This window comes from Manis javanica, chromosome 3 (genome assembly GCF_040802235.1).
Source record: "Manis javanica isolate MJ-LG chromosome 3, MJ_LKY, whole genome shotgun sequence".
NCBI lineage: Eukaryota > Metazoa > Chordata > Mammalia > Pholidota > Manidae > Manis > Manis javanica.
In genome coordinates, this window is record NC_133158.1 from 211,740,527 (window position 1) to 211,767,085 (window position 26,559).

Here is a 26,559-nt window from a genome sequence, read left to right on the forward strand (position 1 = left end):
TTTCATTCAACCTAGTGTTATTGTGAAGATCATTACATTTAAGGAGATAGAAAGTTCAAGCTATCAAAGGCTTATTTTTTAAATCCTAACTGGTCATGTATCTAGACTCATACACACAATTCATTCCAGTTTTTACTGATGACTTCAGGTATCTATTCAAGTATTTATTCAAGTATTTGAATAAGCAGACTAAATTGGTACATGCTGCAAAGTGGATAGTGTTACCAACACCAGGACAGAAACAAAATTTCAAAGAATCTTGATGAACTGTAAAATTATTCTTGTAAAACAGTATAAAATTCAACAGGCAAAAATACAGTCAAGATAACTGTTTTGACCATATATTTTACCAACCTACTACAAGAAAACAGGTTATGAGAAAAAAGATTATGGTCCCAGCCCTAGGAAAGAGGCCCACAGTGCTGGAAAGTTGTGGGAACAGAAATGCTGATTAAAGTAGGGATCCTAAATATGTTATTTTGTTCTCCTTGTGACAAGAAAATGAGCATCCGTTTGTAGGCAAGAACTGTGTAGATTTTAAATTCAGTAATGGAACATAAATACATTATAGAATGCACAAAGCACAGTGGAAATAGAATACCACTAAATAGATGGGTATTTCTGTTATAAAATATTTTTTTCTGCCTACATAATTAACCCACAACATGGAAAAACCAAATTATTACAGTGTGCAAATACTTAAGATTTCCATTTTGTCTTCAGCTCATAAGCAACTGATACAACAAAAATCTGCCTGGTATCTCTTTCCATTAGTCTATGTCCACTCGCCACTATTTTCTGCACTAAAATTAAATTACACACGTTGTTTCAAGCATCTTTCTCTTTCTCTCCCTTATTCTATTATATGTCTTCTCTTTTGTCTGCTGCCTATACTATGGAAAGAAACATTGTCTCAATTCCTTTTATTCTCTCTTCCTATTCAATCCTTTAACACCTGTTAAAACTCTCTACTTTTCAACCATGACAATCTGTCTTTATGTATTACTCATCTCAAATTTCTCTTCCTAGAGGAAATTCAAAAATTGTAAGTGGAGTGTTCATCACTTACAGCTAAGGGGAGAAATTTCAAGCTCTAGCTTAGGACATTTTCCCAGACTCATGATGCATCGCGCAGCTGCGCACAGCTGTGCCTTATACCTCTGCCTTGGTTAACTGCTCTCGGAGCTTTTCTACTTCTTCCCGGAGATCCCGGATAATTCGTGCATTAGGATCCTCATTCACCACAGCGTGGTTCACAATGTTCTTGGCACGGTCTGCATACCGCAGAGTTGAAAGGGTTTCATCGTAGTTATCAGCTGCTGGACTCACAGTAGCGACCATGGCCGTCTTGCTGTTACCCCCAAGACTGTCCTAGAGGAAAAAAGAAACTGAGTGGCATTTTAAAGTTGGAAGAAGACATCATAGAACAAAGTTGGAAGCCAGAAATGGTGAGGTAACTTGCCAAGGTCAAACACCTACTTAAGAACAAAGCTAGGACTAAAATCCAAGTATACTGACTCCCAGACCCATGTGTTTTCTTCTCTGCCAAGCTAGTTTTCTGCAAAGGGGAGCTTTGGTGAGATTCAACCCCAGTCAAGCCGCGCTATGACTGCAGCCCTGGATGACACTTTTTGAGAGAGGACAGAGAAACATATGGAAGGCTACATTCATTTCAGTTTACTAAAAATTAATTCTAAGTCAGTTTGTCCTCTTTTACCAGGTATCATGATACCAAAAGTCAGCCAATTACTCAGAGTAAGAAAGGGTTATTTCTTACATGCCTACATAAACCTTCCTTAGAGGAACTGAAAAAGTGTGATATTATTTGTTATCTGATCAAAGAGTGATTACCTACACAATCTACTCCACACCGCCATGTATTTGGAATCACTGTTAAGCCCAAATTATGACTCAAAAAGTGTTGCTGTTAAAAGCTATCAAACACCTTGTACATTTTTAAAAACAGAAGGTAAAATTAGTCTTAGAAAACAAAAGATATACGGCAAGTATTTCATTTTATTCCCTCTGACAGCACTTCAAAAACTAGGAAACCAGGCTTCCTGGTCTACACGATCACTCGTACAGTTCTGACAAGGGTGTTGAGGAGAAGAAACTCCTCTTGATTAACTGAAACAGGTCCTACAGTGAAAGGGGCCTCGGAGCGCGCTCCAACAAACTCAAAAAAACTACTTTCTCTTAAGACCACTAAAAACAACTAGATCTAACTCAGAATTAGAAAACTAGACTTGGGAAGCAAGTCTACGGCCTCCGCTTCATGGCGCCCAGGCTGCACATAACCCATGCGTGGCACGCAGCCTCCACGGCGGCCACCAACCCCGCCTCCCGGTGCCCTGCGCCCCTAACCATCGCTTGCCTGGGTGTGGCAGGGCTTGTGACTCACCTCTAAGGAAAGGAATACAGTGGAAGCCCTAGCCTGCCACTTCTTTGGCACAGATTACAAAAAGATGTGGCTTCTGTCGTGTTTTCTCTCACTCTGGGGAGACGCTGCCCTGAGGTGAGGTGGCCCATAGAGACCTCGGAACTGAGCATGGAAAAAGATCATCTGCAGCCTGCGAGCGACCACTTGGGGGAGCAGATCCAACCCAGCCAAGCCGCACGATGACTGCACCCCGGTGGCACTGACTGCAGCCGCCTGAGAAACCCCGGCCGTGACCGGGGTGAGGCTGCACTCGGGCACACTCTGAGATAGTAAGTCATCATTGTTTCCAGCGGTTATGTTTTAGGGGTAATTTGTTACACAGCAATAGATTCCTACTAATACACTAACATGCCATCTCAGATGCAATGCCCTCTTGAAGTAATAGAATATACTGAATTAGAGGTTCTCAAGTTAGAATACTGAGGCAGACCAGTGATGGGAACTCATTAGGTCACAAGCAAGCCAACTCTCCCTGTGGGCAGCACTAACAGATAGAAAATTCTTACTTTTGAAAATACAACGTTTCTCCAGTATGTCTATCTAAAATTTGTTCAAGCAATCTGTGATTTACACAATCCTGTGCATAGACTTGACTTAGTTCTCAGTCTTTTGTGTACTGCATTATCAGTATCCCCATTTTACGGATTAAAAAAATCCAGGTTGTTCTGACAAAGGAGGTTAAATACCCTGCTTAAAGATCCAGAACTACTAAACTGAACAATATTCTAGGCCAGCTGTATTCTGCCTTCAAGTCCAGTATGATTCCCACTCCCTGCCAGCTACCCACAACACCACAGTAACCAAAGAGCCCCTGGCAACACAGGGAGGGTTCAGACCTGGAAGAAGTATGGCGACCTGACGCCTTTCCAAATTACTTTGTCCTAACGCCAGGAACAAAATAATTACCCAGGTATTGCTACCAGCTCAACATAACTTGGTTTTCCATAGAAAACATAGCTATTTTATTTCTCGAGGAAATGCACTTGAATACATGAAAAAGAAGGGAAAATAAGTAATCTGGGCTTTAGGAAGCAAAAGTGATTTCTGCGATGCCTGGATGATTGCTTCTTCACTCTTCGCCTCTCGACACTGATCCCACATTGTTGGTGCCCAGCTCTGGCAGCTTCCAGAAAAATGCCAAGAAGAATCGCATGCACATGAAAGAAATTCCAATGTTATATATAAAGATCACAGAAATCACATCTCAGATTGCAATTTAGTTCACGAGCAGCACTGGGCTGGAGTACTAACCTTCAAGAACTGCCGCATTCTGGGAGCCCACGTGACAGCAAATGCTATTGGGTGAAAGCAGATCTGTCACAGTAACTATCAAAGGAGAAAAGCATGCATATGGTGCTTCAGTTTGTGCTGAGAAAAGGAAACCTGGCAAACAGCAAATACTTGATATTTTAAAAGTCCTTGAGCAAGAGCAACAATATGCTTACATCCAAAAATGGCCTCATGCCATTAGCAAAAAGAAACAGCAACAAAAGAACTGGCATTCATTAAGAGAGAAAGTATAAAGCTTTTAGTTTACTCTTTAATTGTTTTATTAGGCAAATCAGGAAAGCTTTGTTTTGAATGTGGCGACTGCAAGTTAAACAGACACAGGAAAGAAATTTAATTTTGGAAGTCAGAATTTTTTAAAGCTGAGAGAACTCTTTGAAGTCATCTAATCAAATTATTTCATTTTACAGATGAGAAATTGAGACCAGGAAGATGGGCAGACTTGCCAAAGGTCATAATGCTAGTTCAGAGTAGAGGTGAAAATATCCATTCATTCAACATTTCATGGAGTTTACCATCTAGAGGCTGGCGCTGGTGAGCAAACATCACATGAGTAAAGAACTGAAGTACGACTACAGTATGGTCTAAGAAACCAGCAACACAGCAGGAAGCCCAGTCTTGAAAGCCCACAGAAAGTGACATTTGAGACCTTGAGGTGAACAAGCATCGCCCAAGTAAAGGTGGTTGGAAGTTGCAGGAGAGACTGGAGAAAGGAGGAAGAATGTTTCAGAGTTGAATCCTAGAAGTAAGAGTCCTCATCCCTTAGACAGAGTTGGTAACACCCAGAGCAAAAGATGAACAATGAAAGGTAGGGAGCCATCAGATTACAAAGGGCCCACCCAGTAAGTCTCAAGTCATTAAAGAATTTGGATGTCATCATAAGGGCTTCTGGAGAATCACTGAAGAGATTTAGGTCTAAGGAGAGTATTAATTTAGAAAGATACTGCAACCTAACTGTAAAGAATGGAATGAACTAAGAAAGCCCAAGGGAGATGTTTCAGTCATCCAGAAGAGAGATGAAAGTCACCTTCACTAGGTAAGTGGCAATAAGAAGGGGTAAGAGTGGATGAATTTAAAAGATATTCATTATTGAGGCATTCCGATTTTGGCTTTATTGATGTTAAGAGACCCATATTTAGAAGGTTATACAGAGAAGCAAAAAATCATCTTAATACAGAATAATTCAACTGACCACTTACCAAATAAGAAAACACTCAACCTTGCCTAAGAGAAGGGGACTCATGTGTCCACTCCCAAACCACCAAGTGTAGCCAAAGTTCCTGACTCTTAAGATGTCATAAATATCAAGAGAACAAAAGCATAACACAAATACAATGTAAAAAAGAAAAACACTTTAAGAATTGCACATCTTATAAAGGGTAACAATTTTATGAGTTAGATGACAGTTATGCTGAAGAATACTCAAATCACACCTAGGTGAATAAGGACCAGGGAGCTTTAGACTGATTAAGAATTTAAAAAAGGAAAAAGCAACAGGGACATAAAAGCCACTTCAAAGGAGAATGATTTGCTTATCAATGGCTTCCAAGAGGGCTTTAGGGAAATCACTTAAACCCCAGAGTGACTATGTTTTGCACAAATGTCCCTACTTATGATGTTTCTGCAAAAGTCAAATATGATAAAGAAGGTCATACTCTTTTCAAGAGAACTGTTCACTTTTTTAGCCTAAGAATTAACACATAGAAGATACAATTATAACCTAATTTTACTAAACAGAAGATAAAGTCTAATTTTGTTCTTCAAGTTCCAGTATTTTCAACAGTTTCTATCAATGGTAAAAGTGCTTCTCCTTCTAGTGAAAAATAACCTCTGACAAGAAGAGCATAGACAGCCTAGGTAAAAGAATATGGGCAGTAGAGTCAATCCTCGATTCCATACTTATTTCTGCCATTTACTAGTTCTGCATCCATTGTCATATCTGTAAAATGGGAACACCACCTGCCTTCCAAGGAGTAAATGAGATGATGTAAGTGAAGCACTTTGCAGAGCACTTGATTCTCCTGAACAAGGTCTCCTGCCTCCAGACTGTGGAAGAAGGCACACTCAGTAATTACCTGGACCCTTTTAACTACATCAGTCAATTTAGCAAAAGATATTTCCTATTGTTGGTTTCAGTGGACTAAAATAGTAGCATTGAAACACCTGAACAATAAATAGTCTCTCTTTAAAAATCACACATATCCAGGGAATAATCATGAATAATCAGGAAAGGCTTCTTGGAAAGTCCAAAGAAGAAGTAAGTATCTTATCGAGATTTCTTCTGGAAATTAAATAAATCCGATTTCAAGGTTAATTACTGAAATATGAAGACCAGTACAATTATTTCCCGGGTAGTATAATGTTCCGTAATACCCCTTTAATTCAAGAGTTATTTACAAGTGGTTTTTAATGATCACCTTTGGCTTATCCTTTTGTTTTTAATTTCTACTTTTACTTCATTTTGGCCAAAGGAAACAATCTACCTTATTTTCTACTGTGGCAAATTTCACTTAGTAAAGCATTCTCAAATGGTGTGCAGAGTTTTAGAAAGTAAAACTGAAGACTAGTAACCCCTTAAGAGAAGGAATTAGAAGAAAATCCCACTCCCTTAACAAACATGGTGCCCTAAACCATGTTGTGGACTATTCAAAAGTGTGCCCTCTACTGAGCGGCCTGTGTTTACCTGGTCTTTATATTCTCAACCCCTAACATAGTGAATAACAAGTGTTCCATAAATTCTTGGTCATTGAGAAAATAAGCCATCACAAAACTAAACATGGCTCATAAAAGCATTTCTCCATTTAAAAAAAGAGTATTGGGTACAAAATTTTGTTCTAGCTTGGCAACTATAAGGAATTAAACTTTATATCCTGTAACTCCCAGTACGATATCCAGTTCACCAGATCATCTCTATCAGAACAAAAGGAATCCTTGAAGAGGAGAAGAAATGTGGAAATCGTCTGTCCACCAAACTCCTGTTCCATGTCGTTACTATCATGCTCGATGAATCACTAAGTCACGTTATAATATTTTGGGACACATCTTATCTCCCTTACTAGACTCTGAGAATTAGAGGGCAAGGAGTGTCTTATATTTATGTTCTCCTAATAGCACTTCACAGGTTTTTTTCTTTCTCATTTCCATTTCTCATATTCATATGGAATCAATTACCCAATGAATGTGTACTCTACACTGTATCCTTAAACAACACCTTTAATAAGCTTAGAGTAAATTACAATGATTACGAGAAGCAGTCTTGAAGTTAAACAGAAAAACTAGGTCCGAAATGTCAGTCAAACAAAAGGAGCCTTTGAGAAGCTGGAGCAGTGCCGCTGAGTCGGTAGGGCAGGAGCAACTCCTTCGCTATGACTCACTCGGCTATCGGATTCGCACTAGCTTCTTGCTCTATTCCCCAAATCTCAGAGGCAATTGTGTGATTCAGGGTGCTCCCAAATTCCATTGCTTCCAGGTTCTGGTGAGTCAGGAAGAAACCTATGCATAATCCATTAAAACTGTGATTACCAGATAAGACCTTAATGATTGTAAATTTGAACACTGATGGAAAAAAAGATATTGAGAGGGATTAATAGTCCACTCTATTCTTCCTGTTTACCAACCACCAAGAGTATGCCAGAAAGGGAGGCAGGGGGAGCTTACTTTGAGCAGCCAAGTGAGAACTGAGTCACGATATGGAACAAATTTATTCTTGTTTTTGCCAGCACTCTGATCTGCTAGGGCTGAGATAACCAGACCGAGGGTTGTGAGGGACCTGCATGGTGCAACAAACCGTATAATCATAAAAAACCAAGTATATCAAATGTCACGTTTTAGCAAAAAGATTGAGCAGCAAGATGCCTTTGTACCTGCATGAGAACAGCACTGCTGTCAGCATTCTGTGGCTTAGCTATAAAACACATAAACTCTAAAAACCGATATTCCTCCAACGCTATTTACAGTAAGCAATAAAAGTGCTTAGCTCGATTATTTTTTTTTTCATTTTTGTAAATAACAATGTGAGCTATAAATCTTTAGGTCAAGATTAAAACACAATCACCACATATCTTTAAGAAAGGAAGCCACTAACACAATGCAATTAATTAAATCTTAGTGCAAAGCAAAAACATTTACATACATACCGCCATTCAATAACCACACAGCATCGAGATGATGGTGGTCTATGATTTCCAGGTGATTACTTACAACTTACTAACTCGCTATGTGTTTCTCTGGGAGCCACAAGGACAGAAAATATTCTTGCCCAAAAGGAGCTGACAATTTAGTTTGTGCGAGGTAGAAAATATAACCATGTGAAGGAATTAGTGCACAAAATATTACTTTATAAAACTCTAGCTTCTTGGTATAAATAAGCACCACACAGTCATAAGAAGGAAATCCCAATATGGCTAGTTGACCTGTTGTTGTTAAGTGACACCTGGGTCAAGGTCAGCGCTGGGCTCCGATAGACCAATTAATTATCATTGTTCTTTTTTATAACTCAGACCAACGGTTCTCAAGCAGGGCTGCTCTGCCCCCACAGAGAGCAGTCTGAGATACCTGGGCTGTCATGAGGGTGGGGGGAAGAGAAGCGGCAGGTACTACCGCCATCTAGTGGCTAGACGTCCAACATTACACAAGGCCACTTCCTGGGACAAAGAATTCCGGGACCCCAAATCCCCATAGGTCTGTGCTGGAGAAACTTCTGACTTGACCAAGGCTGTGCTCCTCAGCCTGGGCCCATAAATAAATACATACCTAAAAATAATTCTAAACTATTCATTATAGCCACAGTCGTTCCAGTATCTTATTCTTTCAGTAACTACAGAAGTTCTTCTATTTGGCTATTAAATCGAAAAAGCAATGAAAATAAGCTTCTGAAAATCTTACTTGTTGATGTTGCTCCCCTCCTTCAACCTGTCCCCTGCAGCTCCAGTTTTTGTTGCTCGCTCACTGCCCGCTAAATCCACCAGGCTCAGTTTGCCCACTTTCTCTCCAGATGTCTAGAAAGCAAGTTAAGAGAAACCAATGAATAGTTGAAGAATACAGGAAGTGATATGTCTCCACCGATGCATTTATTATCTAAATCCTTTACTTTGGCATTATTTACTGTTATTTCAAAATTAGTTTGTGCTGCTATGAAACAGTATAAGAAAACTATATAACCTAAGGAGACACACAAAATTATACACAACTCTACTAATCCAGACAGAGTGAAAGTTATCTCAGAAAAACATTGCCACCAAAAATGGGACATTTTGAAGGGAACCCAATCAAATTTTCATTGAGAAGTATACAAGAGCACCTATAGATAGAAATTTTAATATGATATGAAACTAAACTTAAAGTTTCATGAATATTTACCAATAATCCTGAGGGAAAATATTTGCAATTCTTACTGATACAAAAAAAGACATTAATCTGACTTTTATACAATAGAAGGAACCCTCCAAACCTCAGTGCTTTCTAAAATTGTTCATATTAATCATAGAAAATCCCCTTATTTCATAATTTCAGGTATTAAATTTACATATTTTCTAGCTATTTTATATATACACATACGCTGTTATTTTCCTTTATCGAAACATTCTATCAAATCACACACTAATAAATATTTTACACTTCAGCAGCAATACAAGAAATGTGGGAAAGCAATGCTAAAATCTATAGACTAGTTCATTTTTTTAACTTTTCTTTAAAATATACATTTATATTTATCTCCATAAATAAACATGCTGCAAACAAAAGGATATTCAGCTTCCCAAAGCAAAAGTACTTTTGGTTAAAAAAAAAGCCATCAGTATGTTTTTTGTTTTATGCTGAAAAGGAAATAGAAAACAAAGAACGTTTTGTTGTTACACTAATCTTGCTGTGGTGGTAAAAGAAGAAAAATATGCTTTCAGCAAGTGAAAATTTTGCCAAAAGAGAGTGCTTTGCCTGGGTGATTATTTTAGCTTCTGGTATTTGCAACTGATCTGCTGGAAGATAGGCATCACAGTAAAAATATGCAAACGTTCCCAAAAAAAGTAAGAGGGAAAACACAAATGTACAAATCAACAGAGAAGTTTCAGTGTAGAAGGAGCATATATGTCTCTGGCTCTGTTTACTCTTCATACGCTTCAGAGCCAAATACTCAACCTCAAAAAATGCTGTGCAGAGACTGTGGCCCATCAGCTTGTTTAGCTTCTGTTCCACCTTCCTTTAGTCGGAGAGCTAAAGCCTATGCTTCTCAAGACTCCCTTGTAGCCAAGTTCAGGCAGGATATGACTTAGAGTCTGCCTAAGATTTGGAAAGCAGAAGTGAAAGAGAGGCCATCCCCCCTGTCTGTTTTGGCTTTTTCTGACAGTAAGCAAGATCATGGGAACATGAGGTTTCCCACCACACTGCCCCAGCTTCCATTCTTCAGCTCCCGGGGCACCAAGCGGCAGCCTCACAGACTGCTGCATCCAGCATCAGGCAAGGGTTGAGCCTGTAACGCCGAGCTCTGGGGCTGGCCTCAGGGGTAGTACCACCCGTGATGGATACATGTTGTTATTCCTAGAGATTCGGTCTAGAACCTCCTCCTCCTTAGCTGTTCTAACAACTCTGTCATCACCTGATTCCCTCCACTAAACCCCTTCCTGTTTGCCTAGAGTGGCTTCTGTTTCTTGTCCTGAGTCCTAAGTGATGTCTGGGTAGGATTTAAAATCATCTAACACCTGAAGGGAATAAGACAGACAGACCGTGATCCACTTTAGAAATTAAAAGAAAAAAAAAAGAAGGTCCTGCATCTGCACACCTACCCCAGACTTCACGTCATATAAAGTATGCGTGAGGGTGATTTTGAAGACCGCATGAGATCGGCTGCTCTCCTCATTCATGTTGGTGGCAGCAACTGTACGAGACTTGTTACCCTCAGACATCAAAGACTCAATATCCTAAGTGGAAACAAGTCATAGACACACATTTCATTATCTGTCTCATAAATATTAGAACTCTGCCATGCGACAAAATGCATTACAAGTTTCACTACTTAATTAACCACATCTGGAGTTTACACTTTGTCTTGCAATGAACTCTAAGCCCCACAGCGGATAACTGCCAATATTGTCTCTGAAAATTCAAACAAAATACATCATTTTCTGTAGATGCCAAATGAAGTGGCAGCTTTGGCTGGGAACTAAAAAGTTTAGAAGCTACGTGTTGAGTCCCACAAGATGAATAAATTTGCCATGCCAATCCTTATCTAATCTAGAAATCTTAAAAATACAGTGTTCTTTAACTATAGGAGCAATAGAGGCTTCATTGTTAAATCAAATTAGATTATATGAATATGCAACAAATAAGAATAATTTATAGCCACTTCATGCAGGCATAGCGCTACACATTACCACATCAGTGTATATCTTATCAGATTTGTTTTTTTTAATGAGAATGTGAAGAGAATAATTTTCTGCAAAGATTTACTACTTTGTTGCCATTACTGCTAGAAAGGAGACAGCAAGATACAATTGCAAGATCATAGGATCTTCATTTTTAAAATGTTATAAGCTCTAACACAGTTACTTAGCCAATCTGAATTCTACTTTCATAAAGAACAATACAGAGCTAAGAACAATACAGAGCTGTAACATCATCTACTGTACAAGGACTTTTAATGAGAAACAAGAAAGATGATATGTGCAGAAGAGTGTACAAGTTGCCTCCCTTTTACCCAGTCTCCTCTTATTTCCAGTAAAGGAACCCAATCTTCAGCACAGCATGTTACAGAGGAACTAAAAGACAGCGTTTCCCAAACGCCCAAGAAGCTCAGTCTGGCCATATGACTAGGTTTTAGTGAATGAGATAGAAAGTCATCTGGGAATTCTCTGTAAAGGGAGTAGGAACGATACCACATCTTGGTTCTAAGAGCTAACCAACATCTTGAACATTTGGACATTACTACAGAGCTGGCTCTGTGGAAAGCTGGAAGGAATGTAGGTCCCTAATGGCATCTTTGGAGCCACCATACCAGCCCTCTCATCATTCCTTCCTTCCTTCCTTCATTCATTTGTTCACTCAAATATATATATATATATATATATATACATGAAAATCTTTGGAAATCATAATTTTCTGTTTTCTGTGTAAATGAAAAAGAATAATGTCGAAGGAAAAATTCAGTATTATAAATTTAAAGCCTCAAAGTAAAAACTGACTACAAAAATAAGTATAAGTGGGCACCAGAATGGGAACACAGCAGCAAAAGGTAAAATTCAGTTTTCTAGATCCATTCCAAATCCATTTTAGTTCCATTAAATCTGATGATCCCGCGGCTTCCTGTAAAAGCTTTATCCTATTTAACCTATACTTTGGTCTCTAATCTGTTTTCTCAAGCATAAACTTTGTATTCAGACTTTTAATTTTTTAAACAAGCAAATGTCTTTTCATACTTTCCAGTCTCCTCTGAGCTTTCAAAAACATCTTGATCTCTAATGTTGTATAAATAGGTTCTCAAGTTATTATTAAAATAACAACAATACTTACCACTTATGTAATACTCTAGAGTTATCAAAGACTTCACATGCATCATCTCCTTTGATCTCTTCCAGGAAGCCTTCCTAGACACTACCCTCCCCAGACACCTACATACCCATTTAAGTTAGGAACCCCTCCTCCAAACTACCATGAATCCTGAATATGCATCTCTCACTGCACTTATAATCACATTATTTTATAATACCTTTATAACATTTGTCAGCAACTTGAGGGAATGGACCCTCTCATTCATTTTTTATATCCTCGCCACCTAGCACAATGCCATATGACAGGTATGACAGGTGTTCAACAGATGTTTACCAAATGAAGTAACTAATGTTTACTAAATGAACTATCATTGACCACATGATAGAACTGATTTCTGAATAAAGGAACAAATGAACCTACCTCATAAGATAATCATGACAATAAAATTCATTTCCATTTTGCAAATTAGCACAAAGAGGCTTGGTGAGGCAGAGTAATGATTCAGAATCACAGAGGAGTCAGTCATACAAGAGGATCAAGTGTCACCAGATGAACATTGTTGGGCTCTTCATTCAATGTACATTACATCACAGCCTCTGGCCCCACCCCCAAGTCCCCAACATATAAAGCCTGATGGATCCATACAAAGTCTAAAGTGAAGTTTGAAAATGAAGAGAGCTAATAAGTAAAGGCCTATGAGAGATTCTCTCAAATTAGAAACAGGCTTTGAATTTGAACTGCTCAAATCATACATTTTATTTAATTAAATCAATTATATCATAAACAACTTCATTACCTTATGTACTCCTAAGGAAGAAATAGATGCTGCGATTTATAATTTTAAGAGCTCACCATTTTAGAGCTCACAAAATATAAGAAAAATATGTGTGTCACAATAAATAGGTATGCCTTGCAAGTATGTATATCTTCTCTTAAAATTAAACTGTCCTAAGAGCCAGACATAGCTTTTTAAGAAAGATTTCTGTAAAAAGTGATTAAGTGATGTTATTATAAATTTTTTTTTAATTTCAAGAAAAATAATCATCACAAATTAAACCACAAAAAATTTTGCTACAGTGAATTTAAGTAGTTTACATAAAGGATATTTTGTTACCTTGTAGCTTGTGACAGCCAGTTTAGAAAGTCCATCCACATAGGGTCCCAACACATTGTGCTCTCTGACTTTTAATGTTTGACGGCTTCTGTTCATTAAAAACAAAGAAATGATTTTTAAATAACCTGCTTTTAGAAGGACTCAACTGTGCTCCATAAAAACACTTAGTAAATTTCAACGAAGAGCCCAAGTAACAGAACCAACCAATCTGATCTCAGAAGAATTTAAACCAACATTTTAAATCTCCACTGGTAAGAATTGTTCATAATATGGTAAAATATCACATCTCTCAAAAGGGTACACTGTGGGATGCCTGTTTACTTCCACAAAGAATGCAGTCAAACAAACAATCTGCTTGTCATATCACAGAAAGCGTATAAAAGGGCAGAAGAAACTCAATAAATGTTAACTGTGCAAGAAAGGAAACTACAGACCAGTCTCAATTGTGAACAAAGACAAAAACACAGACTGAATTCAATAATGATCTAAAAACACACTGATTTAAAATCTGGACTGATCTCAGGGCTGCTAACATTGTTTTAATATTTAATAATTTAACATTTAATAATTGTTTAACATTTAATAATGTTTTAACATTGGAAAAAGATCCATGCCCTTTACCACACTGACAGACTGAAGCAGGGAAAAAAAAACACATGATCACTTCAATGTATGTAATGAAAAAGAAGTCAATAAAACTAAAAATTCAAGCACTAATAAGGAACTAATAAGCCTACTACAGGGCATCTGACAAAAACCAAGAGTATAGAGCATAATTAATGATATCAACCAAAAAAGATGAGGGATATTTGTTCATGATTTATGGCATGTGAATTCTGTCACAAAAAGCTCTTTAAAAAATATAAACATTATGGAAAAAAAATTTGTTGATGAGATTACAAGTGATTTTCCTTTTATGAACTTGATATTATTTTCTAATAATTTAGAACTTTACACTACCCTCAAGTTAGCCACTGAAAACTTCTCTTACTACTATAGAACTATACATGAAATAGACATAGAATATTTGACTTAGTTCTGATCTCAAGATGTATTGTTTCCTTTCATTTTTCTCTTACAGATAATGTACACTGTATTATGTGCTGAGTAAAACATTAGTACACATAGTAGACGATGAATAAAGTAAGTACTTGAATACAAAATCCAAGTTCTCTTTCACTGAAAAGAGATCGCCTTTAGAGTTTTAATCCATTGTCTTCAACTCTTCAGAAACACTACAAAAACCCTCAGGAAATCTTCACGGAGACAACAAGAGCACAGCCCACACTTACTGAGCACTCACTATGGGACAGTAAGTGCTCGAAGACCTCATGTGCATCACCCGAGCCTGTCTTCCCAATAGCCCTTGAGATACTGTATGACATTACCATCCCCCTGTACAAAAGAGGCCAAGGGAGAATAAGGATCTTGCCCACCAGGTAAGAATTAGAGGGCCTGGATCCAGAGCTTTGTGAATCTCAAGCCCATGCTGTTAACTGCTAAACCATACACAAGCCAAACATACAAGACATGACTAAAGACTATGAGCAAACTGTAGATAGTAAAGGACAAATTATTCCACACAAGCATTGTGGAACACAAAACACAAGAATGAAGTCAGCTAAGAATTTCTGGAATGATTAGGTCTGGGGTCTCAAAGAAAGTGATGCTCTTCACAGAGGTGAAGGTGCAAGAAAAAGTATTCAAGGCAGAGTCAGGAAAAACACAAGGGCATAACACTTGGCAAGATGTAAGTACTTAGGCTCTAACCTTCCTACGTCCAGCTCCCTTTGGTCTGTTTTGACTTCACGCATGCTGCCCTCCAGCCACACCGAACAGCTGGGTCACCCTCCACGTCAGTGATTTCTTTACACCTCCCTGCCTTGGCACAGAATGACCCTACGCCCGAAGGGCTCTCACCTAACTTCTCCATGGACAAACTCGTACTCAGCACAAAATTCATCAAGCACCCTCTGCAGAGCCTTCCCTTCTTTGGGCAAAGACAGCCTTTCACTTTTTGCCCTCACCCTTTTTGTATAAGCCTTCTTTACAATTTATTGTAGCACTACTGCACTGTAATACAATTATTTGTTTCCAAACTCTCATTCTGTCCACACTGAGCTCTTCCCCCAAGACGTGCACAGTCCTGGCATATAATAATGATCACTCAGATGTTAAGTAACGTTTTGTAAAGAAATGCTAAGTGCCAATCCAAGTGCCCAATGATCAGCATCTTTGTCAAAGAAACTGGGTGCTAGGGAGGAGCTGACAAATGCCATTTTCTCTTGACTGAGCATCACAATGATTCACTGCCTCTAAGGTCATCTTTCCTTGACCACTTTCTTCATCCAAACATAACTGAATGTCCCGTTGTTGTCCTCCATAAGCCTCAGCTTATTTGGCTCTTTGACCTTCTGGACACTGTTTTTACATTAAGAAGCCACCACGGTGGTTATTATCTGTTTCTTTTTCTCCATTGTTGCACTTCCTTAAAATCTGAACTCCGAGAATTCTCTGGGCAATGAACAGATTTCCTCCAATACCTCTGATCTTCCTCATTAGGTTCAGTTATGACTGCAGAGTCGGGACAGCATTTTTAAGCTTTCTAAAATGCTTTTGAGGCACTTCTCTTTCCAAGCTGTGCTATAAAATGGGACACTTCTTCCCTCTGGGAATCTTTAAAATTAACTGCCCCAACGTCCACATTTCACATCTCTGATCATGCCTCTCCCTCACCTCACAGCCTGCAAACAAACAGCTGAATGCAACCTGAAATTTCTTGGTCTTAAAAAAAAAAAAATGTGCTTGATTAAGAATACCAGTCATTCTGACACCAAGTGACTTAATTTTCCTGACATAGCTCTTATCTGCAGCTGTGGATGAAACTGAGAAGGGCAGCATGATGCGAATACAAGCTGCTCGACCACACTTCCCTGCCCGGACCCAGCCCTAAGTTCAAATGCCCAGAACTGGCTGCAGGAAGCCACTGGACGTAACTAAAAACAAATCACAGACAATAACCAGATAAATAACTCTCTACTAGAGCTGAATATAAAAAATTTCACTTAAGCCAGTCTATGAAGTCTGTTTCAGTCCATAATACTGTAACATTAAAATCTCAAAGTCTTTTACCCTTTGGGGTCAAGAAGGTCTCTAACTTTCTCATTATAAATTTCCATATAGGACACTTCTACTTTAAAACTCTGCTCTTCATTTTCCTCTTTCTGAGCTCGTTCAAAGAGTCCACTGCAAAGTCTTGGGATTAATCCAGGTTGGTCAGCTGTACCCATCATGGTATAAGATTTTCCAGATCCTAAAAAATGGAAATCAAAGCTATTACTGACTCTTTGAGAAATTTAAATACATAATCCTCTTTCCATTGCTCATAATAAGTTACTAACACTTAGCAAAATGCAAAATATAAAATAAGAAATATACCCAAATATAGTGATGAGACTAGTAAGTATAGAAGCCTTTCTACCTCACATGGAAGAGACAAAATTAACATCATTTAAGAAAAAAAAAAAACCTTCTTTAACCATCTTCATGCTTTAAGAAAAACAAAAGTACCTAAAACAACTGAAAAATACTGAGGTCTGAACAGTTTCCTAAAATTAACTGAGAATATCTATACATTGAATACCACTGTGCCTGCTCCCAGCCACTAAGCACAAAAAATACATGTTATCCCCGTGGGCCCCAGCACAAATTGACATACTACTCTTTGGCAACAGGGTAGAAACCAAAGAGTAATCTTCTTCTTGTACTATAAAATTATTTTCTCCCTTGTACCAAAAACACATATTCATTAAAGAAAATTTATAGAACACAGGAAAATAAAAAGTTATAAATTAAGTCACTTACAGACATAACTTTGGAATAATTCTTTTCCATTTTTTTAGTAGCAATGATTTTATAAACATACTTTTAATAATACAAGTTACTGCTTTTATCACTTGACACTTTATCACGATCATAACTACCTAAAACTAACACACCACTTCTTAAGTACCGGGCCTTATTCTAAATGTTGCTAACACATTATGATAACCCTGTAAGGGAGGTCTCTGATCATCAACATTTTGCAGATAGGGAAACTGAGGTGCAAGTTGCACAGCTGGTCAGGAACAGGAGCAGGGCTGGAGCTGGGCTAGCCTGACTCCATGTCTGTGCTCCTCTAACCACTATATATACTGCCTCTTGAAAATATCATAAGCATTTTACTGTGCAGAATAATTTTCCATTGCACAAGCTATATATAATATACCCTTACAAAGTGACCCTTTCATGTCAAATAAATTTTCTTTCCTGTTAACCACAAAGGTACAGAAGTCAAAATGTTTATCAATCATACTGGGAAGATGCTAACAGTACATGTTCTTTTTGGTACTTTCTCTATGATCCTTAAAGCTTAAAGAAAATATATTTTTTAATATTACCTGTCTGTCCATAGGCAAAGATACAAGCATTGTAGCCATCAAAAGCATTCTGAAGGATATTCTCCCCAAGGCACTTGAAAACATCATCCTGACCTGAAAGAGAGAAAGAAAAAAAGGATGTTTTAAACCAAAACCACCTGTGAACAATTAAAAAAAAAACACACACAACACCCTCACAAATGCACCTATTTTTTTCAGCTTGTTTCATCTCCAAACAGTTTTTAAACTTGATGAATGCTTCCAAAGGCTTACGTCTTTCAGGTATTTTTAGTTAGCACATGATAGAAAATGAGTAAAAAAGCTCCTGGTAATATGAACTTGAATTAATGAGCACTGTCCAAAAACCCTCTGCAATGCCAAAAGCTTAGATGAACTGGTAATTTTATAAACAATGATTCTCAATATCCAAAATTTATACTTAGGGCCTAGTTGGGCCTAAATTTAACTATATACCACTTAGCTAATGCTTTATTCATGTGGTACTAGAGTTCAAAACAATCATATATATATATATATTAATCCCTTCTCCTTTTCTTCAATGGTAAGTTTTAATTACGGGGCCTTTAATACATATCAGCTATGGGAGGGAAGAAGATTTTTGTAGATTTTTTCTAGCTTTCAATAATGGACAAAATAACAGGGTCAAATTCTCCTCCACAGGCTAAATTAAATATGTCAGTAGTTAAACGTGACCTTGAAAAGCCATTCAACCTCTTTGAGTCCTGAACATAATCTGAAAGAACTGGACGCTGTTATGTTTGTCAGATTTTTGAATGCTATAAATAGCCCTCCATTATGTCTCACTTCCTAGTTACTTTACCAGATCAGTAACTTGCCATACTGAAGCGATCCTTATAGTCATCACTGGCCCAGCTACAACAAATTAACCTCAACTTTTTAAAACAGGTGTAGTACTACTGTTTTTCGTGACAAAAGCCAGTACAAGATGACACTCAATAATTAAAAGACACTGCTTAGAAATAGGTGTCAGAGGCAGTAAGGAATAAAGGAAATAAAAGGCTGTCACTGTAGCTCTAAACTTCGTGTGAACAGAGGTTTCAGACAGTCCTTACTGAGGACAGTAGAGTAACAGAATTCCTGGTAAATTTAGAGAGAACACCATACATTCCTCTCTATCGAAGAAAACGGAAGACAGGAAGCTTAAGGGATTTACTCAAAGCCACAGAGGCAGTCAGCAGAGCCTGGATTAAACTCATTTTCTTTTGTGTTGGTTCTTCTCCCTTGTGGTAAAACAAGCTGCCTCTCCGGGCCACACCACAGACAGCTAAGGGAATCTAAGTGGCTTCAGTGTGCTTGATACAATATGAACTTGAATTAATGAGCACTGTCCATGTAAGGCCTGGGGAATGCATGTGATAACCTCAGCTGTGTACCCTAATAATCTAACTATCATCTCATACCAAGAACATGGCACTGTGATCTCACATTTCCCAATCAATGTAAAAACTCTAACAGCAAAGGTAGGGGGAAGTTCTCTATATAGTTTTTAAAGTTACACAAAATAAGACCAGTATACTTTGTAGTAAGAATATTAAAACACCTTTTCTATATTATCAGTAGTTAATAGGACACTGTACTCCTACCTGCATACTTTTCTCTGACAGATTCATCCATAGACCAGAAACAATGGTCATATGCAAACACCTGTTGAAAAATAAAAATAACACAGAATGTATTAAGAACAAAACCTTAACATACTTGTAATGTTGTACAGGTAACACTGTTCATAATAATGAAATAAAAACAACCCATTTTACAATGGACATTATTTATGGTACAATCTTACAATGAAGGACTAAGCGCCCTATAGATTATACCGAACTTATTATCTTATTTCACATGGAAAACTTTTCAATGTTAAGTGGAAAAAGCAAGGTTACAAAACAATATGTATGATAACTATCATACACACATACACACACTCAGTTATGTGTATATAAGTTTATTTCTGCATGATAAGATAGAGATCTTTGTTCCCTTCTTTATGCTTTTATATATTCTCTATATTTTTACTTTTCTCATCATAGAAAACAAAGATATTTTTAAAAGAATAAAATGTACAGATTACTACAGTATGTTGTAAACAGCTATGAAATAGTAGATTTTGTAGCACACCCATGTGCAATAGTATACATCTTTAAGACTACAGAAGACTGGTAAGAAAATGTTCATATATTAAGCCAAAAATTATGAAAGTCTGGATCATGATCCTATATTTGTACAAAAATATACACAGGTAACAATTAGGAAGAAAATACTCTGGAAATACTGATAGTCATTAATATTTATTGGTAGGATATCACAGACGATTTCTGTTTTGATCTTTTAAGTTTATTACATTCTAAAATACATGCACTTTTTAAAAAAAATCTTTCAGAGGCTTTTTTTCATTGATTTTTCATTTTTTGGATTTCATGGTTTATAGTTTAGTCTCCTTGATTATTTTAAGTGTAATTATTTTTAAATCCATTTCAGCTTGCACTTCAAACTCTCCCACTTTCTGAGTTGTCTCACTTCCCGATGACCGTTTTCCTCTTGGGCCAAAAAATGTAGCTTGCAAGTGCATGTGAACTGGGCATTTGTATTTCATGGTTTATGTGATTGCCTATTTCTTCCCTCTCCATTCAGCCACCTTTACAGGGCTGGTTGCGTTGCCACGCCCAGATATCAAGTCCAGGTCTTGGTTTTCCCAAAGCCCAATGTCTCTACTCCCTCCTACGTAGACAGACATTAGCTCAGTGTTGGTGGCCAAAACCCTTCTCTAGGCTTTTATTCATGTTTCATTCACCCAAATCTGCCTCCACGTGGTGAGCTTCTCCAGTCGTCATCCCTACTCAGGGTCCCCTTTAACTCTAACAGCTGAACTTCCAATTGCCTCGAAGAACCTGACTCAAGGGCCCAGTCAATATGCTCCTTTAGCCCCAGCTTGCTGATAGTTCCTGCAGTTACGTATGTTGTTTTTTAACATAATAACATGATTTTAATATTTTAAAGTATTCTGTCTGTCTCTGCTATGAGTTTGGAGCTGGCAGGAGAATGTTTCTGTATAAACTCATAAGGCTCTCTGGACCAAAGGTATGACAGTTAATTTTTTAAGAAAGGAAGTAAGATTAGGATGGTAAATTAAGTATGCACACCTATATCCCCCTCCCACTTGAAATTACCTCAAAATGATGGAGGGAGGGGCAGGAGGGAGGGGAGAGGCCAAAAGAGGAAAGAGGGGGGGAAAGGAGGGCAAGTCTCTGAAAGTAAGATTGCTTGCTTGTACCTGTTATCAGAAATTGAGAATTCCTGAAAAATAGTTGCAATGACACTGACAGGAATGGGGTGAAGTGGGGGTCACAGGAAGACCAGAGGCCAAAACCCTGCAGCTGGAGACAGCTGCGAAGGGGAGAGCAGGTCTGGGAGAGCCCTAGGAGACCCCCCAGGAACACAAGAGGTTTGGTTAAAAACACCTGTAAAGCAGGGAAGACTCAGGATGCCCCAGTCTCTGTGTGAAAGAGCCAGGAGGCAGGGCAGGCAGGGCAGTGATGGGGCAGGTCGGCCAGAAAGGCAAACTGAAGCCCAGTGGCTGCCAGCCCCGAGGCAGGTGGGGGAGTCCCAGAGGCCAGGAGCTCTCCACCCAGGCGCGGCACCATGCTGCACATCGCTGGCCCCCAGCAGCCTCCCACAGCTGAACATGTACCTACTGCCTGTATCTATCACAAGTGGTGGCTGACTGGGTGAGCAGTTCTCCAACAGGAGAGGAGGAAAGGCAGAGGGGAGGTGGCCCCAGGGGCTTTTTCAAACGCACTTGCCAGCCACGGGGAGAGTCACTTCAGCAGGGGGAGAGCAGCATAATGTGAAGCTCCAGTTAAAGTTCTTCTGTTCTAGCCTTCAACTCTCACCTCTTATAATTTTATTTAATTCTGTCTTAACGAAGTTAAGTAGAAACCTGCCTGACCCTCCTCGTAAGCCTCAAGACCCTTCACCGCATGTGTGCGCTTACCAGAGGCCAGGCTCTGAATGGCACTTCTCTCTCCATTGTTGAGTTTTTTCCTTCTCTTTCTTTAATTTAGGGGTTTCTTTAACAACTGCTTTTCTTATTCACAATTCCAGTGAAGAAAATATAATTGAAGTAACCATCACACAATAGCTGATATGACATGCTGGGCCCTGAGTACAAACAGCTAAGGACCTGGGGGCTAGCAGGTGGGGAAGCCGGGATTTGAACCCTGCCTCTGAGCCAGGCGTCAGCTCACCACAGCCTGGAGTGGCTCTCTTCCCCAATAACATGAAAGCACCACTGCCTGGTACAAAGCTGGGAACTAAAGAACATTTAGTTCTTACTAACAATGCTGATGATATCCTCTTTTAAGCTTTAGCAATTTCATAAATTATTACAGGAAACTTCCAGCCATGAGTTTTCTAAAGCAGACAAGCTCTTTTATTTCTAAATAGATATTCTCCCTTTAAAATTTAAAAACAAAATATTTTTTTCAAGTAACACTGAAGTAACACACATTCACTTTGACAAAATCAAATAACAGAAGCATAAGAAAAATAAAGGCCTCCCATTCACCGAGCATACCTCTCCCTAGAGGTAACCACTTTGTTCATAATGTGCTATCAGCCCTTCCACATTTTTTATGTGAACACATTTTCTCTAACCATTAAGATATAACTAAACTAAAAAAAAAAAAATGAATATTAGTTTTAACTAGTCATATAATGTTTCCTCACTTTACCACAATCTCCAGCCTCTGCTCTATTAAAAAATAAGAAAACAAAACTAATCCAGCACCTTTTCATAGAAAAGATGAGATAAAACTAATGCAATTAGTTTTATATATATAAATAAATCAGTGCCATATTAAACTATTTAAAAAATTATTCAGGGTCCCAAACAGCCATATCTATACATATTCTAACAACAATAGAGAATGGAGTTACAATTCAACCACAATCTCTAAAACAAAAACAAAACTCCAAGAATGTAGATAAAAATCTGAATATCCTGGCAAGTTCCAATAACTTCAGAGAATAGTCAATTCAAAAATACAGTCCTGGGCCCACTTTGGCACACCTATACATTCCTTAAGAAACCCAGGAACTGGCGCACGCCACTGAAGTTTCTTTAGAAGCTGGGCTCAGATCTAAGACGAAAGCGCATTCCTTGAGGAAGCTGTGAGCCAGGGCAGGTTTCTGTTGGCCCGAGAATGCGGCCCAGCTGTCTCGAGAGTGACGGGGATGACGGCCTCGCATGGTTTTGACCACAGTTTGGAAGGACCAGTTCTGAGCCAATCCATGGCCAAAAGCACAGCACAAAAGGAATCTGTGTTGTAGTTGCCAGGAAACTGGCCAGAATCGGTCAAAGTACAAATACAGCTTTTCCATAAACCTCCAGGTCCCTCCTATGCCATTAAATGGCTTCGGATTTATGAATAGTCTGACAACTTGCATTACTTTTACAAAAGTGGCACAGAAAATATTTTTTAAAAGAAAAATTACCAGGACTTTAAAAACATGCACGTAAGATTTTTTTATAAGTGTCACATAATAAGCCAAATCTCTTACCTTTGGCTGGCTTCTGAGTTTCAAAAAGAAATATCATCGTCGACATGGAAGAAAACAGAAAGGGTTTAAAAAAGGTTTCTTGAGTTCAGAAGACTCTTTTTGAAGAGTAAAATGATTATAAATATCATGTAAAATTTTATTATGAATACAAAAGATTAACTTTGAAATCAAATAGCAATTTAAAATAAAGGATAAATTGATATGTACTAACTAGCAGGACAAAGTGCTAATTATAGAAAACTAACTTGTACCTCTCAGGTAGAAGAAAGACTATCTGAGCACTGGATAATTTTTAAAGTCCTATTATTTCAGCCTTATGCATTTTGCTTCCCCTTGCATAGGTCTTGTAAATATATATATATTTTAATACTTTTTATCATCTGATTTCATTTCCAAGTAGCTTTCTCTGCTTTGAGACAGCAGCAACTTACTGCCTACCTATAAGGCCCTTCTACAAAAAATGAATTCTGTTCTGGCTAAGGAAAAAAAGTGAAATTAAAGGAACACAGTTTCTCTTGCCAGTGAATTACTACTTACTGAATTACTCACTTATTATCTATTCTTCTATGCTTGCCCATGTCCTATCTCCTACCCTCCGAAACGGCCACTTGCTTACATCTTCTCGGTACAGGAATATAACTCAATCCAATATAATATTGAGATGGTTTTAAACTTAGAGAAAAATTGTCAGAGAAGCACAAAGAACTCCCTCCACCCAAATTCACCTCTATGAACATTGCACAGCTGCAGTATCGTGCTCCCCCTTCTCCCTCTCCCCTCCTCTATGTAGAGATACATGTCCACATACACACGTTACTTTTTCCTTAAACTTTTTCTTAGGAGTAAGTTGCAGACATGCCTCTAGCCCTAAATACTTTGGTGTGTAATTCCTAAAACCACTGATGCTCAGTTACATACCCACAGTGAAATATAAAATTAGAAAATCTAAGAATAAATGAAAGTATTTTTTAAACTGGAGTGAAACAGGAAGAGTAACTAGAGCTTTAGGAATAATTATCTCAGAGGATTACAGTCAACTTAGACCTATAGCTTGAAGGAAACTGTACATGGAAGGGATTCCTTACAATTGTCTACACAGCTTGTCCCCTTTGTCTCATAACAGATTTTCTTCTAAAATAAATTTAATATGTATTGTATGAAATGATTTCAGATAAGAACATTTAAACACTAGGAGAAGTCTAGCAAATGAGTGACACTTGTCTAATAGATTTTGGGGTGGTAGCCAATGTGGCGAACATATAAAAGAAAATAATCTCTCTAGACTAAGAGATAGGGAAAAACTTCCCTGCAGAAAGACTTGTGAAATACTGGTAGAAGTTACTGCCAGTACTAGATGACATATTCTATGACCTTTTTATAGGTCTTTATAAGCAAAGTACATTCTCATCAACTGCAGACAGCTTAGTTATAAACCTGGCTGAGGCAAGAACAGAGCCAGCATGTATGAAATACCCACATTAGGCAAAGGCATATTGCATGTTACTTCATTTAATTCTCACAATGGCTTGGCAAGAGGTTATTATTACTCCAGTTTTACAGATGAGAAACAAGGCTCAGAAAAGTTTAAGGACCTGTCCAATCACAAAAAAAAAGCAGTGATGGATCTGGGATGTAAAATGAGGTCTTCTGACTCCCAAATCCATGTTCATGCTCGTCCCTCTCTGACACTGGTCAAAACAGCCTCGTCAAGTTTCTCCTAGACTTAAGAATCTATGAGTCATACGTTAACAAGTACTCCTGCTAATAATGCAAACATTGCCCAATGTATTAATTTCCTCCATTCTAATTATTACCCAATAAAAGGTCACCACTTGGTACTTATGCCATTGCAAGTTTATTTATTCATTATGTTTATAAAAACTCCAGACTGTCTTTTCCAACAGAAAATAGATATTTAGTATGCGATCTCAAGTGTGAATAAAAATTTATATTCAAAATCAGCCCTTGCTAAGAGACAGCCAACAAATATAAGCTGCAATAATACATGACACATAGCAGAAGAATCCAGGGGACTAACCTGAATTCAGAACATAACAATAAAAACAGAAACAAGCCAGTAAGTTAATTACAGACTGAAATTTCCACCTAGGGATTCTGGTGGCTACAACGGTAAAGCTCAAATAACCTACAAAGCCATTGGAAACCCAAAGATGTAATTACAGCTCTGTCCAAAAATAAATAAGTAAATTAATGAATTAAACAAAACCTTTCAAAGTATGGTTGCAATCAAATGTGACAATGGCTCTCTTCTCCCCAAACCCCTTACTTAGAAACCTCAGCTATCCAGATCAGAGTGGAGATGCAGGAAGCAAAGAAAACAAGCAAGCAAAAGACACAAAGTAAAAACACCAGTCTTAGTTTCTCAGTTGAGATGAGTGACTTTTTTATTGTTGTTACTTAACTTCATTTCGAAATACTTTGACTTACGAAAAGTTCAAAAAATAGTACAAAGAATTCCTGTGTACCCTTCATTCAGCTTCCCCAAATATTAACAACTTATACAACCACAGTTACATTATCAAAACCAGGAAATTAACCACCAATTTAAGATTGATTAAATAATCCAGAGCCAACCTTACACAATTTTTTTGCCCCACTGATGCCCTTTTTCTGGGCCAGAATCACACACTGCATGCAGTTGTCGTGTCTCCTCCCACCTGGGACAGTTTGTCTCTCATGACCTTGACACTTGAAGAGTACTGGCTGGTTATTCAGTAAAATGTCCCGCAGTCTAGGTTTGTCTAAACCTTACTCTTGACTAACTACAGACAAGCACTTCGGCAAGAACGACAGAAGTAATGCTATGCATCATGCCAGAAGGCGCATGGTGATGTCCATGGCTCATTACTCGTGATGATAACTCTGATCATTTGGTTAGGGTTTATCTATGATGTTCCTCCACTGTCATACTGCTAGTTTTCCCTTTGCACATTTTTCTTGGGCGGGAGAGGGCTAAGGGGACTTTGAGAGTATGTGAACCCCATTTCTTATACTTTTGTCCACGAATTTTAGCATCCATTGATGAGTCTTGCCTGCCACAATTACAATTTCCCAAATGGTAACTCTAGTTGCTAGAGACATTAACAGCCGAGGTGGGTCACCATGGACAGATGTACCTTTTAGAAAGAGGACAACCTTTTCGCTGACCTTGTTCAGGGACTTGTGCTCATGTCTCAGTTAAACAGTATATTATACCATAAAAT

General features: G+C 38.2%; 1 protein-coding gene across 6 annotated transcripts in view; it reads right to left on the reverse strand.

Annotated features, from left to right (window-relative positions):
* The window catches only part of KIF13B (kinesin family member 13B), a 190,623-nt gene that overhangs the window by 110,493 nt on the left and 53,571 nt on the right, over window positions 1-26,559 (reverse strand). For 5 of the 6 annotated variants that reach the window (XM_073232754.1, XM_037024548.2, XM_037024552.2 and 2 more), the window contains 9 exons: window positions 23,336-23,348; window positions 19,363-19,423; window positions 17,759-17,851; window positions 16,452-16,632; window positions 13,320-13,407; window positions 10,504-10,638; window positions 8,612-8,724; window positions 7,385-7,496; window positions 1,159-1,371 (listed from right to left, as the gene is read on the reverse strand). In XM_073232754.1, coding sequence (XP_073088855.1) covers window positions 1,159-1,371; window positions 7,385-7,496; window positions 8,612-8,724; window positions 10,504-10,638; window positions 13,320-13,407; window positions 16,452-16,632; window positions 17,759-17,851; window positions 19,363-19,423; window positions 23,336-23,348 — 1,009 coding nt within the window. Of the gene's footprint in view, window positions 1-1,158; window positions 1,372-7,384; window positions 7,497-8,611; window positions 8,725-10,503; window positions 10,639-13,319; window positions 13,408-15,089; window positions 16,331-16,451; window positions 16,633-17,758; window positions 17,852-19,362; window positions 19,424-23,335; window positions 23,349-26,559 lie in introns of those variants that run through there. The other variant, XM_037024555.2, reaches the window with a different exon arrangement.